Raw genomic sequence first — 15,559 nt, 5'->3', positions numbered from 1 at the left:
TTACGAAATATTTCATTATATATATACACAGCATGCTAAACGGAACACAGTTGGATCACAACAGTCAAGAAACGAATAGGCAAGGAAGCAGAAATTAGAACAAACGATAAAAGATCAACCAAGCACTTCAATCTGCATCAGCAAAGAATTACTTGGGAGCAACACAATGTGTCCATAATAATGAATTAATATGTCTCTGTATGAGAATCCAGCCATGATATGATATCATTAATGACACTTGAGATCCTTTCATCTGGTTCTCCCTCCAGAATAGAATGATATCCTTCTGCATACAGCTTGAGGGTTTTGTCTTTAGTACTGGCCTTAGCATAAAGGAACTTACTAACATTTGGATCTGTCACCTTGTCTGCAGCTCCATGGAGAATCAGCAATGGGGCACAAACCTGGAAATTTTTGTGAGGGATCAAAATTTTGAGATACGGACAAATATGAAAAACAACAATCGTCAATGTGGAAATGTGAGTGAAAATTATTTGCCTGGAAATCGTGCAGTACAGGCAGGTGCTGGTTAGATATAAATGTGAAAGAAAATGAAATTATTTGGTTTGGCTGTTGTGGGTAGCAAGAAAGACTGCACATAATATTATGTACCAAATATTATGTACCAAACAAAGACTAATGGTTCGTTTCTCTTTACTTCTTCCCTGTCATTCCTCTTACAAATACCAAGTAGGAAAAACAGTTAGAAATCGTTTTACTTGACATGCTCCCAGTTCAAGGTACCAAAAGGATAGATTTGGTATCTCAGACGATAGACTTGGGAGTTTCAAAGATGACACAGTCCATTGCTGGAACCGACACAACAGGTGTAAGGCTTCAAAGTTTTGACATGCAAGTTGATGATTGGTCTTTAAAAAATCTGATACTGGGCCATTGTAATCGTCTTTAGACCATCTCATATGAAAGCACTTGATAAACGGTTCCCTTTTTCAGTTTTTCTGTTTGTTGATTGTTTATTTAATCCCAAAAAAGTAATATGGCGAGGAGATCTGACAATGCCATCAAGTCATTTTTTCTGTAAAGAACTAATATTTTGTTCGTACTTCTTTTTGCTCGTCCCTAGCTAATTCTAATGTAGACAACCTGAAGTTTTTCAAACTTGGATAAATATAACAAGTGATTCAGCCTTAGCACCTTGAATTATATTCTTCAGCAACAACTTGGTATTTGATGTTACTTGCGCTAGGAAAGACAATGAAACTGAGCCTCGTATATTTTAGGATGCTTAGGTAAATGTAAGCAGATTTTTGCTATGCATGTTTCTCCTTAATAAACCGATCACCTAATCAACACTTCCATGAATTTATGGAAGTACCTGATTCATTATACCTAACCAGCCATATGACATAAGAGTGCAAGATTTGTATATTAAGGTATTTATGCAATATGGCCTTAAAAGTTGCTATATGCACTATCCACGAATTGTCATAACAATGACAGTAATTACTTTATTAAATTTTGACTTCTTTTTAGTAGATATTCAACTCAAATTTCAGTAGCCATATATGATGAACGAAATTCTTTTTCTTGACACTATTGGATAATCTTTGTAGCTTTTGCTTCACATGCTATCTCTAGCAATAAGGTCAAAATTCTTTGATGCTTGGTCATGTTATATCTATTCTTCTGATGCTTGGTCATATTATTGTATCTATTTTTCATTTTTGGCCTGCTGTAAGCACACTAGTTTTGCATGTTCAGTCAAGATTTTTTGTGCTACATTTTCAAAATAGAACAAAAATAGTTATGGAAATGCAGATAAAAAACTAACCTTCTCCAGTTGTGACTCAATATCACGTGTGGCCTTTGTTAGCTCAACAGCTGTTCTTAACCGCATTTGGTCAGCATATGAAATCACATTGAACTCAGCCTAGAAGGAATATTGGTAAACTGATAATAAAATCTTCGAGAGGAGAAATATAAACTATAAATTTGTGCAATATTCTACTCTTTAACTTTGTATTCTGGGAAACATTTAACACAACGAGGCTTAGCTCATAGAAGAAGAAAATTCGACAAAAATTGTAACCCAATTCAGTACAAGAAGAAAGAACTTTCAAACTGTTAGTTGGTGTCAGTTGTAGTAAGATAGCAAATGATTGTGCACTTGCTATTAAGGTTCTTATTCAAATTTAATTTAACTAAGAACTAATTGACTTCAAAATCTTAAATAGTGCTAAACTCATACAGATCTTATTTAGTCTTACTCTTCAGTAGCCTACTGATTTTCTGGGAAGACCAACGCATGTTTGCCAACTAATATAAGCACATCTATAGCTTCTGATTTTACCTGTTCAGATATCACTTCCCAGAAAGGTTATTCGTATTTGTCATAGGGACTACTTCCCTCAGTATAAAAATTAAGAAGACAAAGAAAAACAAGAAAATTGGACTTTTGAATTACGAAAGAAACATGCACCACAAAAATAGATTCTATGATTGTTTTAACAAGTTGTAGTCACTCATGGGACCTGGTATCATTGATTTCTCTACCGCCCAAAATTGTACGAAACAGGTGGGTACGTACGAGTCTAAGGGTGGGCCGGTACGTAGACCACCCTCATTTCAGGCAACCTCATCTAATTCAGTATAAATAATTTAAAAAAATCAAAAAAAGCAATGGGGCCCACCAAACTCGGCATTAAAAATAAAATAAAATAGAAATTATGGTTCGCGAATGTGAGCCCTCTTCTCGCATTCATCGTTGCTGCCGCTATGCTGTTTCGCGATGCTGTTACCACCGCCACTATTTCGCAATGCCACTATTAACGTCGTTGCTTCCACTTTCCTTCTTCCCAGTTATGCTCCCACTTCTTTTCCTCCTCTTCTTCCTTCTTTTTCCTTCTCCTCCTACACCGCTTCTTCTTCCTTCTTCCTCCTCCTCCCTCCTCTATTCCTCCATCGCCCCTTCCTCGTCTCCCACTTTTTCTTCCTCTCCAAAACACTGGTACATACTGGTGTACCGACACACACTACACCAATACTGACCAGTAAGTACTTAGTCTGACAGATCAACAAAATGGGTCCGATATCCGAAATAGCGATCCTTGCCTGGTATAACTGCAATTAACCAACCCAACCAAAGGTTTGTCTTTCACGTGAAGGACTTTTTTCTTGTATGTATTTTAGTTTCATATGGAGTTCACTGAAAAATTGCCAAATCTTTCTCATCGATATAAAATATGCCTCTTGGCATGTGCTAGACACTATTTAACTTGATTAGAAAGACTAGCTAGAAATAACGCCTAGTTCAAACTATGTTATGCATGCTTTGGACTGCAAAATCCATCTATGTTCATCTAATTTTCAATTATTTCTTCTATTCCTTTCTCCCTGTTACATATGGAATGAGTAGGTTGTATTATTTTAGACATTCCACCAACACAAACTTTCTTGATTAGTAACTTTACTATATATGAATTACCTACAAGCCAATTTTCTTTGTGCTATGTTTGGCAACCTGCAGTATTGCTCCTTTATACGGCGACGAATTGTTGAGGTTGAAATCTGACAGTTACTTGCTCCTCATAGTAATTGCCACAATTATATGGATTTATAGTGAATGTATCATATGAAAAAAGAAAAAGATCCAAGGTTGCTGTTGAGTTGTCCCACATTAGATTCCGTGACTCCATAGAAACATGGCATCATTACATGTTTGTGCATATCTGTGCTGTTAATCTGTATAAAACTTGCAAGGTTACTAGTTTGCTTGATAACTAACAACAATGCTAAATATTACATGTATAGCAACTACCACTTGTATCTAGAAATCTAGAATGATTTCTCATCCTAGATTCCAATTTTATCAAAATTACTAATTCCTTCAAGGACTAAAAACTTTTTTAGGTTTCTGGTGATACAAACTAGAGTCATCTATAATATCAGAATATGCAGAACAACTCACACCCATAATTAAAACATATTAGAATAACCTTAAAAATAATAGTCGATGGATGTTCAAATTTTAATAAATAAGTTGGCATGACAGTCCTAATTAATATATTTCCATTTTCTGATATCAACTGAACAAACAGATGTTCTGTTTTGAGGAAAAACTAAAAGGGAAACCAAATCATAGTTCATTTTGAAAGCGATGAAATGAATACAAGAGGGAAAAAACAAAAAAAGAAAAGAGCAAAACAGAGAGCAAAACAAACACAGTGAGAGAACAAGAACAGAAAAAGTAAAAGTACTACCAAAAGAAGCACTGAAAACTACTAGATTTTGATCATATTACTACAGTTTTTACATTGTTTGATAATAGGAGAAAACTAACCACTTTTCTTTTCTCGGGATCTCTGAATGCTAAATCTCCTATATTTTTCAGGGGGAATAGCTTTGCCTCAGGTAGAACATATGACATGAGAGATAATGCTTTTAAAATAGGTCCTGGTGGTGTCACCTCTTCTGCAATCTTACAACATCAGAAAATTTTAATATTGAAATGGGTAATATCTATGAATCAGCAACATTGAAGTCATACATAGAATAGATCTTGTATTTGATTGGATTCAAAGTTCTGTACAAGAAGTAGATAAAGATATATGCACTTTATTTCACATGGACAAGAAAATTGTTCAGTGATCACCTATCATAGTAGCAGATTGTAACAAAAAGGTAACAGAACATATTAGTTTGCTACTTTTAAGGATAAAATATATATCAGGAGAAATGAAAGGTCAAATGTCTATCAATATGATTCCATCATACGTGTTATCATTATTCACATCTGAAAAAATAATTCATCGATCTCCTTAATTATTTCCAGCTAATACATGGAGCTCACTGATAAATTTTAGAACTTGATCCAGTAAAATAAGGATAAAGATGACGAAACCCAAATAATTATGTGCTGAAAGTTAGCACTGTGTTTGAAAAGGGGCATTCTAGATGGGCTCTAACCAAGTGCTTGACTAAGTAAAAGCACTGATTTCTTTGCTTGACTCAGTAACAAATGAATTCTAAAAGGTCTGATCTGAGTTTGGATACATTTAAGAATAGCATTGCTGTGTGGTATCCAATAACTGTGAGATGTTTATGCAGTATGATAGTGAACATGACTACAAATATCAGATGTTTTTCTCAAAGACTTGCACCCAGTACCCTAGGTAATGATGCTGGTAATTTCTGATGGACTAGTATCTAACATGACCTGAACTTTATCTTGTAAATATGTATAATGACTTTTCCAACAGTCAACAAAGGTGTTATTGTTATCTTCTTGAGTGACTATCTAGGGGTATGAATGTTCGCCCTGATTTGATGCTTCAAGTTTTAACTTGTTACAATGAGTCAATGACCATCCCCTGCCTTACGAGCTTATAATAGAGAAGAACAATCTCCAAGCTTTGACCAATTTCTGGTTTGTGTAATTCTGCTACAAATTATACAAAACAACTGAGCCACAATAATTTTACAAACTATCTTAAAGATAAACCATAGAAGATATCCAAATTACTTGCTTCATGTCACCCAATATTCACTAACTCCAATTTAAGAAAGTTCATCTCTGTGTTGCTATTGTTGCCTCACAAATCACTTTCTGCATGCATGCAAAATATAGCCTTGCCCACTATAATTATCTTAGGTATATAACTAAAACATTTTTCTGAACAATTGTCAGCTATCTTTTACTAGGATTTGTCAAGCTGTGAAAAATTGGCAAAGCAACTTACTTCATCTCAAATGGTACAGAAATATGTATGCCGCCTATTTTGCTCCATTCAACATGCACACCTTAGGGAAGCACCAATGTTTTGAACAAAAGCCTATGACAACTGCCACTTAAAAGTATTATTCTCATGTTCAAGTTGTTCTCTCCACTTTCCACCTTCCATTGGGAGTAGAAAACTTTCACTTGCTTCAAGTAAGAAAAGGTCTTCTTTCCTAAATCCATTGAAGTCCAGCTTGGCTGCTCACAATTTTGTGTGTCTAGTTATTCAAGTAGTAGTGCTTACAGAACTATTTACCAGAATTTTGCGGGACTAAAATAAGACAGCAATCTCAAGCCATAACAGCATTTAAATTTCACAACCATAGTCTTAATCTCTGCTTCTATTTTCTATAGGCTCCTCTAACATTCCACGAATCATATCAAATTTGTTGCCAGGGAATCTGATAAACTAAATTCACCCAGAAGGAAGATTAACTAACATTTATTGGCAATTATTAAATGCATAAATTGATTTCACATTTCAAAGACAAATTGTTCATGTGCAAGACATCTTACTTTACACATTGGAGCCACAAGAAGCACCCCATCCCACACCTCTGGTTGCTTTAAGTGGACTTTGAGAGCAACAGCACCACCCATTGACTGCCCCAACAGGAAGTGTTGCAGGCCCCTCACTTCTTTTGTACCTGTACATGACCAAAAGAGTAGCACCATGATCAGCTGATCCATCTAAATTGACAGCTGCAATACTGTAGTTCCTCGTATACACTAAATTCTATCTAATATTGACCTCTGATGGCAGCATATCGCTCGATGACTTGGTCTACCATTCCATCGAAACTCGGGATGTAGCCGTGCAGGCCCTGTGAGAGACCAAACCCGGGGTAGTCCATTGCGAAGACTGCATAGCCCGCATCTGCAATCCTCTTCGCAATCCCTGATAATTTTCCTTGGTGTGACAATCAAGATAGACATGAACAGTTTATAAACAAAGTGATAAAAGTTTGCTAACCCTCGAAGAAGAATGTGCAGGTGTCACCATAGCCATGGCAAAAGAAGAGGGCCGCTTTAGTGGTGGTACCAGGTTTCGGCAGCCAGCTCTTCCAGAATATCTCCATTCCTTTGGAATTTGTCTTGTATCTCTGCCACATGGTGCAGCACATTTTACACACATTAGAATCTGCACTGTGTGTTCTTCCAAAAGAATGAAGTCCATAACACATTCCACTCAGAAGTACTGGCATTTGATTTAAAGTTTTTGGCATGATTAGTGCATCTGAAACGCTTCAAGATCAAATTCTTTCTTGATTCCAATCTAATGGTCAAAAGAAGGGGATCTAATAGCGTGATGCTCTGTTTAATTTGATTTATTCCATATAGTGACTCAAATAACTACTGTTTTCATTTTTTCCTTTTGTATTTGTGGTAAATCTTTGAGCTCTATAATAAAACTATATACGTTTGTACAGTAGCTCAATTTATGCCATCAATGATGATTTCGTATATGCAGTTGACAAAAATCACGAAATAAAATATATTTCTCATGCCAAAACACTAAAGGTATAATCGATCATCTTTATGATCCCTGAATATCTAAGCGCATTGTAATGAATTTTAAATGGAAAGAATGGGCTTGATACATTGAAAGAAGCCACTCTATACTTATCTACGATATGATCGTTGCATGAACTAAAGATGAGAGGACTTAGTTTTCTGAAACATATGCGGTATGCCCAAATAATTTCAACCTTCTGCAGGGCAATGGATGCAAAGACATCAATCCCTCACAAAATGTGTGCAATAACTCTTGATTCTTGGTAAGCTAGGTAAGCTAGTATTAAACCTCAACGACGCCGACTCACCTCCTCCATCTGAATTCCAGTCGGAGCCATCTGAAAGAATCAAGAAAGGAAACAAAATCAAATCAAAGATCGAAACTAGAAAATGCCAAAGGAAGTCCGCTCCTTCTCCGGCCAAGCCAGAGCCGGATCTCCTGGGGGGGGACGGTGCCGGGGGACCTTGAACAAGAAGTGGTCGAGGCGGCGCTGAACGTCGGCGAAGGCGGCGCGGACACGGCGACGAGCGGGTGCGAAGTCCAGGTTCTCCGCGGCCACGGCGTTGAGCTCGTCGCTGACCCCTTCGATGGACTTCCTCGCCGCCGCGACGGCGACTGCCACCCTCCTCGGGGGTCCCGTCACTCGGCGCCACCGGATCGGGTGGTGGCGAGCGATCGGCCCGATCGCGGCCGTGGAGATCGCCATGAGACCGCTCTCCGAAGAGATCGACACCCCCAACACTCGCTTCCGTGGGGTGGGTTCGGACAAATCACCGACTCTCACGGCGAGCGACGTGAGCCACGTGGGGTAGTTACAGTCACGTGCCGATGGGTATTATGACCCCAAGAAGGGCAGTTGAAGTCTACTAATTATAATTAAAATCTCGAATCAAATATTAAATTTACATGCAATATTATTCATTTTCATATTCTATAATATAAGGTCGGTGCGTCCTTAATATGACCGACTGCCAGATGTCATGTTTCCTCGGCCAGCAACGTGAACACGTGCCAGTAAATAATGGTGTTATTTAAACCGGCCTGATGCCCGAGCCCAAACCAAATCGGCCCATTTAAACCGGAAACGGCCCAAAATAATTCGGAAGAGATGAATAATACGAATCTACAAACACGTAAACACACAAGCTCAGCGATGCACGTACGTTCCTTCTTTCTCGGATCCTGTCGACTTGCAACGCACGCGTGAACACGTACGAAGTACGTGAACAGTACATGCGTGTTTGGGCTCCTGAGAAGTTCCCGAGAAGACAACTGTGGTTGGATCGGCACGCGAGAGAAGGCACTGTTCCTTGTGAATCTGGTCGGCTTTGCAAGGATAAGTAGTAGCTCATTCATCTTCCTCTTGAGTTGTTTAAGAGCTTCATGAACAGCAGTTTATCATCGCCAAAAAGAATCGTATGAGCTTGATCGGAATCAGGTGGCAGAAAGCCAAATCCAGTACTGCATCCTAAATGTAAAGGAGACATCTTTGGACGCTACGAAGTTTGAAAACGAAGAATGCTAGTGGTCTACGAGTATCTAATCTAAGCAGCAGTTAGTGGCCATGGCATCTTATATCGACCTTAGGTTTATTATAAGAACTTGTATATGTTTAATTCCACTTGGGATTAGAAGATAGTTTAGGTGTCTCCTTTCCCTACTAATGGGGTTTTAGGGTTTTAAAGTTGGCTGCATGCCATGTGATCAGAGGAAATCAAAAAGACAAAGACAGGCAGGTCACAAAGGTGTCTCCTTCCTCTACTGGACTTGGTTCGGCTCTCACAATTTGGTCCACTAGAGAACTAGTGTTTGTTAGGTGTGTTCTTGGCAGAAGGCTTGAAACAACACCACATCTGCACTTCATGTTATGAGCTGACATCATTCATTAATCTCCAATGTGGAGTACCTACTTGTCATAATAATACATCATCTGTCATTGTTTGCAGTCCCATGATATAAAACACAGAAGAAGCTATGCCAACATTGCCAATATACATTGAACTTGAGCAGTAGCCATTAGGAACCAAAGCTAGGACTTGTGGTGTAGAGATGCTTCTTGTCTGTAACCATCGGTTTAGGTGTGAGGAGCATGCAGACATGGTGTAAGCTGTCAAGCAATTGTTTGGCCCTCCATGGTCCATCTTGGATGAAGCTTTTTCCAGCATGATGTTGAGGTGTAGTCGCATGCATCAGATGTAGGTGCGAGCTCTTCTGTTGGTGCAGTGAGACAATTGCACAGCAGCTGAAGCTGTGGATGCTGCATGCCACATTCTTATGTCATTGGTCGGAAGGTATAAGCTTTTGCAACAACTTCCAGTAGGGTCTCCTCTGACCTCTCTCGAGTTGTTCCATGAACGCTCACTGGCAGCAGCATCTCTCTTGTTCAGCTGCTTCATGGTTAGGCTAATAAGAAAAACCGAAAACCCGAGGTTTGCTTCATCTTTTAGGAACAAATGCTCGCAATGAGGGAGGTGACAGATCACTTTCTGGGTAGATCAGCACCAAAATCCTCGTAGCCCACTGTTTATCTAATTCTATATAATTTGATTTTGCTACCAAAATTCCTCAAAACAGTGAAGACACATAAATATCCATGGTTAGATCCTCACTGGTCCAAGCTTGGTTAAAGAAAAGCTAGTTCTTAGCGGCAATGGACTACTCGATAACCTAACACCAAGAAAGGTGTCAGAACATAGGATGACGAACACTGCGACGCTGGAACTGATATCGTGTAATGCATGCTCAGTTTTGAGAGGCTGCGTTTTGATATGTTACATTGTTGCACCACATTGAACTGATATCGTGTAACGAAGAATGCATGCTCAGTTTTGAGAGGATGACGAACACTGCGACGCTGGAACTGACATAGGATGGCCAAGGAACAAGGCTCTCTTTGATTGATATGTTACATTGTTGCACCACATTGAGTTAATGTTGAAGTTGACCGCACCGCTGCAACGACAAGGTTTACTGTTTGGCAGTAGCCCTTCTTGCTTTGTTTGTGTTCATGGTGGTGGTGTTCGTGAAAGGGGTTGCTACAGTCCAATAAATAGAACATGTTTGTGGAAATAACCTCTGGTTTCCCTTGTGCTCCGTGTTGCTGTGGTGGATGCTTTGCATGTAGCTGAAGAAACAAGCCGGAATTGGCACCATCTCAGAAGAATCAAGTACTGCACCAATGCATTTCTTTGGAAGAGGAGGAAGAAGCTGAAACCGACGTGAATCCATACCATAATGCGGGAGTCCCTTTCTCGACAGATCTCCCACATATCCAACCGTGCAGGGTTGTCCTTCTCAGGATGGTTCAGTGCATGAAGCTACGAGCAGCTTCTGCATCAGTTAATGGCAATTTCAGGGAGGTCGTATCATCATTTACTTCAATTATGGGCAAAGACATGATGGACTCGATACTAAGCAACTGTTTGTTGAAATGAAATCTTAGTTTTGGGATGTTAATCTTTACCACAGCACTCGTAATAGTCATTTGGTCTATGATGGGGTCAGTTCATGAGAATGGTCGATCAGCAGACTCGGTCAACACAATTATGGGTGTGTTCCCCAGCCGAGGCATGGTGGTGGCTTCCCTCCCTCCCAAGACCACAACATGAGTGCTCTCCTCCTGCAGATCATTAAACAACTATGAGTATGAGCAAGAAGAAGAGCACAGATGAAACAGAGGCACTGGATATATTGTGGGGCACATGCCCTTGACCCAACTCACCCCCTGAGACCAAATGGGGCTCCAGTGGCCAGCATCAGTGCCCTCCTCTGGTCTGGCTGAACCCTAGCAGGCCATGGGTGCCCCCACCACAGCTCCCCCCTCAAGGACAGACAGCCTCTACTGCTGGGGTCCGATCCCAAGGCACTTGGCATGGCCCATGACTCCATTCTCCCGTTTCCTCCTCTTCTCCACATCCACTTCCCAATTCCATAGGGTAATAATATGAAGTGTTACGAGGCCTGCCCAGGTAGCAGCAGAGCAGAATGCTCCTCCCTCCTTATTTTATCTCCATTCCCATGTTTGTATTCTTTAACCACACTGCTTTGGAAATTGAGCCGAGAGAGAGAGAGGGGGAAGCCGAAGGGAATGGAACTTTTGAGAGGGCAGAACACTAGCCCTGACTGCTTGTCTGGCATGGTAAATGGAATGATTAACCTAATTAAAATAAGCAGGGTGGTTAATGGCTTTTATAAGGAAGCTCCATCCACTCTGCAAGTCCAGTGAATGATATATATAGGGAGTGGGCGAGGGAGAGGGAGAGACAGCACAGAGACAAGCCAACAAACATCAAGAACAGCATGAGTTGAGGGAATACTACTCATCCCATTGCCATTCCTACACCAATCTTTCCTCTCCTTTTGCATGTCAATTCTGTAGGAAGACAACCCACCTGAAGCTGTGGCATGCCACTGTGCTCCCTTGCCTTCCATTTCTTAGGCCAAGCATTCATTGGTCGGGCTATATGAGAATTCTACTCGGCGGAGGGGGCAACACAGCTCTACTGCCTTACCTCCATCGGCCGGCTTCAGTGCGCCGCGGCCTCACGACTGTCGCAGCGGTTCCGGGCATGTGCCGGAGATGTTACTCCTCTCATCATTATTGGGTCGAAGGCAATGATGATGAGGGGCGGAAGGAGAGCGTGGTGGTGGTCATGGGCGCCACTGGGACGGGGAAGTCGAAGCTGTCCATCGAGCTGGCCACCAGGTTCTCGGGCGAGGTGGTGAACTCCGATAAGATTCAGGTGTACCGGGGGCTTGACGTCACCACCAACAAGATGCCCGTCGTGGAGCGCTGCGGCGTGCCGCATCATTTGCTGGGAGAGGTTGACCCAGCCGCGGGCGAGGTTTCGCCGGCGACGTTCCGGGAGATGGCGGCCCGCGCTATTGCCGGGATTACAGGCCGCGGCCGGCTGCCGGTGGTGGCCGGCGGGTCCAACTCCATGGTACATGCTGCCATGGCCGGTAGCTACGACCCCGAGCGGAGTCCATTCGCGGCGGACTGGCGGTGGAGGAGGAAGAGAAGGGAGGGGGCGCTGCGGTACCGATGCTGCTTCCTGTGGGTGGACGTGGAAGCGGCGGCGTTGGCGGAGCAGCTCGACCGGCGGGTGGAGGAGATGGTGGCGGCTGGAATGGTGGAGGAGCTGGGCCGGTACTTCGCGGCGGAGGTGGAGTCGGACGCGGGGGAGCTAAGACACCCGGGGCTGGCGAAGGCTATCGGGGTGGCGGAGCTCCGGGAGTACTTCCGGGGGGAGGGGCGGGGGACGGCGGCGGCGTACCAGGCGGCGATGGCGGCCATCAAGGCCAACACGCGGCGGCTGGCGGAGGAGCAGGTGCGGAAGATCGAGCGGCTGGAGCAGATGGGGTGGCCGCTGCGGAGGCTAGACGCAACCGCGACGGTGACAGCGCGTCTCGCCGGGTCAGCTACGGAGCAAGCTGAGGCGGCGTGGGAGAGGGACGTGGCGGGGCCCAGCTATGCGGCGGTGGAGCAGTTCTTGAAGGAAGCGGTGGAAGGCCACCACGCCGTGCCTTCTCATCTGATTTATACTTGAGATTTTGGTCGGCTGGTGGTTCTTTCTACACTCTCTCTCTCTCTCTGTGTCTTCCAAAATAACAGAAGAAAAGGAAAGGTGTTTAAAGATCGAAGCTTTTCTTGCTTTACTGGAGAGAGATTTCTCGCGGGCTGGACGAGGGAATCGGTGGGGAAAGAAGGAGACGCCAGTCGACAACAAGGTCGGCAAAGGGCCTAATCCGGCTCGGTTTGGGCCGCCTGAGATAAGCTCGGACCAATCGGTGCGGGGCCGCCTTCGCAAACTTGAAATGCCCGGCTCACATCACATGATCTCAGAGTCGAAATGTAGGGGAATGAACAGGAATCACCATTATCTTGAATCGTCTCCCACTGCATGCTGTTGTCACCGATGGCTTCTTTCTGCTCTCTCTCCTCCTCCTCCTCCTCGTTAATCTCATGCCCTCTATTCCCTTTCTTTCTTGTTATTTATGGTTTGCTCCTCCTCTTCTTATCAAGTTACAAGGTTTCATCTCCCAAGCTCATGATCATTAATTTTGAGTGCATTTAAGCTAACTAACCATCTCTAATCCCTAAAAGAAAATTAGACCTTCTTTAAATCCTGTGTGTTTAAAGTCGATGGTCTCTACAGTGGAAATGACAGTGGAAGCATCTCCAAAGTCGCAATGCCATGCGAGCATAGAATAGTTTGACGAGGACAAGACGCTTTCCCTGTCTCCCGTGGGGCTGTGATTACGAGAAGCGAGCATCTCATCGTCGGCGCTGACCACTAATGTGCGTTGATGCGACGTCGCCACCTTCTTGCATCCCATTCGCCGTCGCCGTGCCTCTTCGAGCCGCTGCTACGTGATCTGCACCAATTTGTACGGTCCTTACGTGGGAGATGGCCATGCACTTGCTGAATATGAACATTTACGTTCATTTACGTAAAGATATATTTGAAATATTAAAAGGTTTTAGAATATGATTGTATAGCAAAAAAAAGGATTATAATTGGAAATCGTCTTTATTAATCAATCAATGATCAAATTAATCCCCATTAAACTGCGTCGAGGTTATGTTGCCAGGGATGAGACTGCTTTGGAAGGAGTCTCGAACAAGGAAAACAACTATCAATTGCCATCAAACCGATTTGGCGATTAGGCCGGATCGATTTGATGAGATTAATTACAAGTCCAAACCGATCGGAATCGGACGGACGACAAATTTTGTACACGGGTTTTGGTCATTTTGGCGAGGGCAAAAGTGGCAATCGCCTTTCACGCCATGTCTCGACCACCAGCGGCGATCGGCCCCTCCTCAAATCCGCGGCCGTTATCACTCCGCCGTCGTCGCCCACGAACACCCGCCCGTCCAAGCCGGCGACGCCCACCACCCTCCGCCTCAGGATGGGCCACCACTCGGCGGCGGCCGCTGGGGTCAGCTGCCCCGCCGACCTTGCGTCCCACACGGTCACCGCCGCCCCACCTGCCCCCGCGCCCGCCGCGGCCGATACAACCACTGCGGGCGTCGCCAGGCTGGCCGCGGCGGCGGGGAACTCGGCGTGGAACGACCTCAGCACCTCCCCGCGGTCCAGGTCCATGAGCGAGATCAGGCCGCCGGCGCGATCGAACCCTATCCCCAGCCCCTCCCACGTCCTCACCACGGCGCCACCCAAGGCCAGATCCAGACCACCGTCCCGCCCCCGGTCGTCCCAGTAACTTCCTGGCGCGGAGTCATGCTCGTCGGACGATGACGAGGGCGCCTCATCCTCCTCCTCCTCCTCCTTCTCATCCTCATCAGACGGCGAGTCGGAGTCGGAGTCGGAGTCGGAGTCTTCCCCGGAGGAGCAATAGCAGGCGGGGGGAGAGGTGGACGATCTGGCCCTGCCGTACCTGAGGAAGGCGAGCTTTGCCCGGCCGAGGACGCTGAGGAAGGCGGCGAATCCGGCGACGAGGAGGGCGAGGGAGGCCCAAGCGCCGGCAAGGTCGGAGAGGAGTCGGGCGACGAGGCCGGGGATCCGCAATGGCTCCGCCACAAGAGGTGTCTCCATCAAACCCCCTAACCCTAATAATCCTTTGGGGAAACAGAGGTTGGGAAACGAGAAGAGGGAGGCGGCGGACAGAGGCAGGGGGGGGTTAAAATAGACAAGCGAACCACGTTAGGGGCGGAGGCAACGACTGACGTGGCGGAACGAGATTACCACGCTGAGTCAGCACGTCATCGGCGTGGGGTCGCGGGGCGAGGATCCCCTGTCTCGAGCGGCACCCCCGAACGACCTTATCCACCACGTGGGCGTCGAGGATCCGGACGAGGTGAAGAGTCGCCCGGGGTTTTGTGTGGAAAAGGCTGTTCCCTGACCGAGAAGAGACAGGGAAGTATCGCGCTAGTGGCCGGGAACCGGTCGGAGGAAACGCGTGGATAAGTGCGTGACACGTGGTGAGTTGGGTTGGTGGTACGAGAGGAGACGGCGCCGCGCGAGGGAGAGCGAGGGGGTTTGAATCCTGTATCCTGGATGATACAAGCGCCAAAAGGAAAGCCAGCACATCTGCGGCTCCAGCGGTGATGGACGAGTAAGAAAAGGTCGGACCACGTGGCGCCTGCCGATTGGTGGAACCCCTGGGACTGTATCGACGGGGCGAAGGTTAACGTGAGGCAGGAGCGCACGTTGTTGGGACGGGTAATTGGGTGACGAAGAAGAAACGTGGTCAGAGTCGCATATCCATGGTTTGGACATTAAGCTGACGTTGTAGAAGATTTACTCGAGTCAAAGCGTGGAAGGGAAGAGGGTGGGAAGCTT

The 15,559-nt window shown here is 44.6% G+C and overlaps 3 protein-coding genes across 3 annotated transcripts; 1 reads left to right on the top strand and 2 right to left on the bottom strand.

The window, feature by feature from the left end:
- Nucleotides 1-76: 76 nt before the first annotated feature.
- On the bottom strand, nucleotides 77-8,029 carry LOC135633796 (caffeoylshikimate esterase-like). Its single transcript, XM_065143711.1, has 8 exons — nucleotides 7,717-8,029; nucleotides 7,561-7,590; nucleotides 6,711-6,840; nucleotides 6,489-6,635; nucleotides 6,254-6,384; nucleotides 4,301-4,438; nucleotides 1,793-1,891; nucleotides 77-404 (listed from the first exon to the last, which is right to left on the bottom strand). The coding sequence occupies exons 1-8, from the start codon at nucleotides 7,957-7,959 to the stop codon at nucleotides 186-188; spliced, it is 1,137 nt and encodes a 378-aa protein (XP_064999783.1). The 5' UTR covers nucleotides 7,960-8,029; the 3' UTR covers nucleotides 77-185.
- A 3,440-nt stretch (nucleotides 8,030-11,469) lies between these two features.
- On the top strand, nucleotides 11,470-12,802 carry LOC135632585 (adenylate isopentenyltransferase-like). The gene has a single exon (XM_065141198.1). The coding sequence runs from the start codon at nucleotides 11,717-11,719 to the stop codon at nucleotides 12,800-12,802; it is 1,086 nt and encodes a 361-aa protein (XP_064997270.1). The 5' UTR covers nucleotides 11,470-11,716.
- A 1,203-nt stretch (nucleotides 12,803-14,005) lies between these two features.
- On the bottom strand, nucleotides 14,006-14,812 carry LOC103979906 (uncharacterized). The gene has a single exon (XM_065141197.1). It carries the CDS (start codon nucleotides 14,810-14,812, stop codon nucleotides 14,006-14,008), a length of 807 nt encoding a protein of 268 aa, XP_064997269.1.
- Between the last annotated feature and the right edge of the window lie 747 nt (nucleotides 14,813-15,559).

Source organism: Musa acuminata, chromosome BXJ3-3 (assembly GCF_036884655.1).
Source record: "Musa acuminata AAA Group cultivar baxijiao chromosome BXJ3-3, Cavendish_Baxijiao_AAA, whole genome shotgun sequence".
NCBI classification, from domain to species: Eukaryota; Viridiplantae; Streptophyta; class Magnoliopsida; order Zingiberales; family Musaceae; genus Musa; species Musa acuminata.
This window is presented reverse-complemented; position numbering and strand designations above follow the sequence as displayed.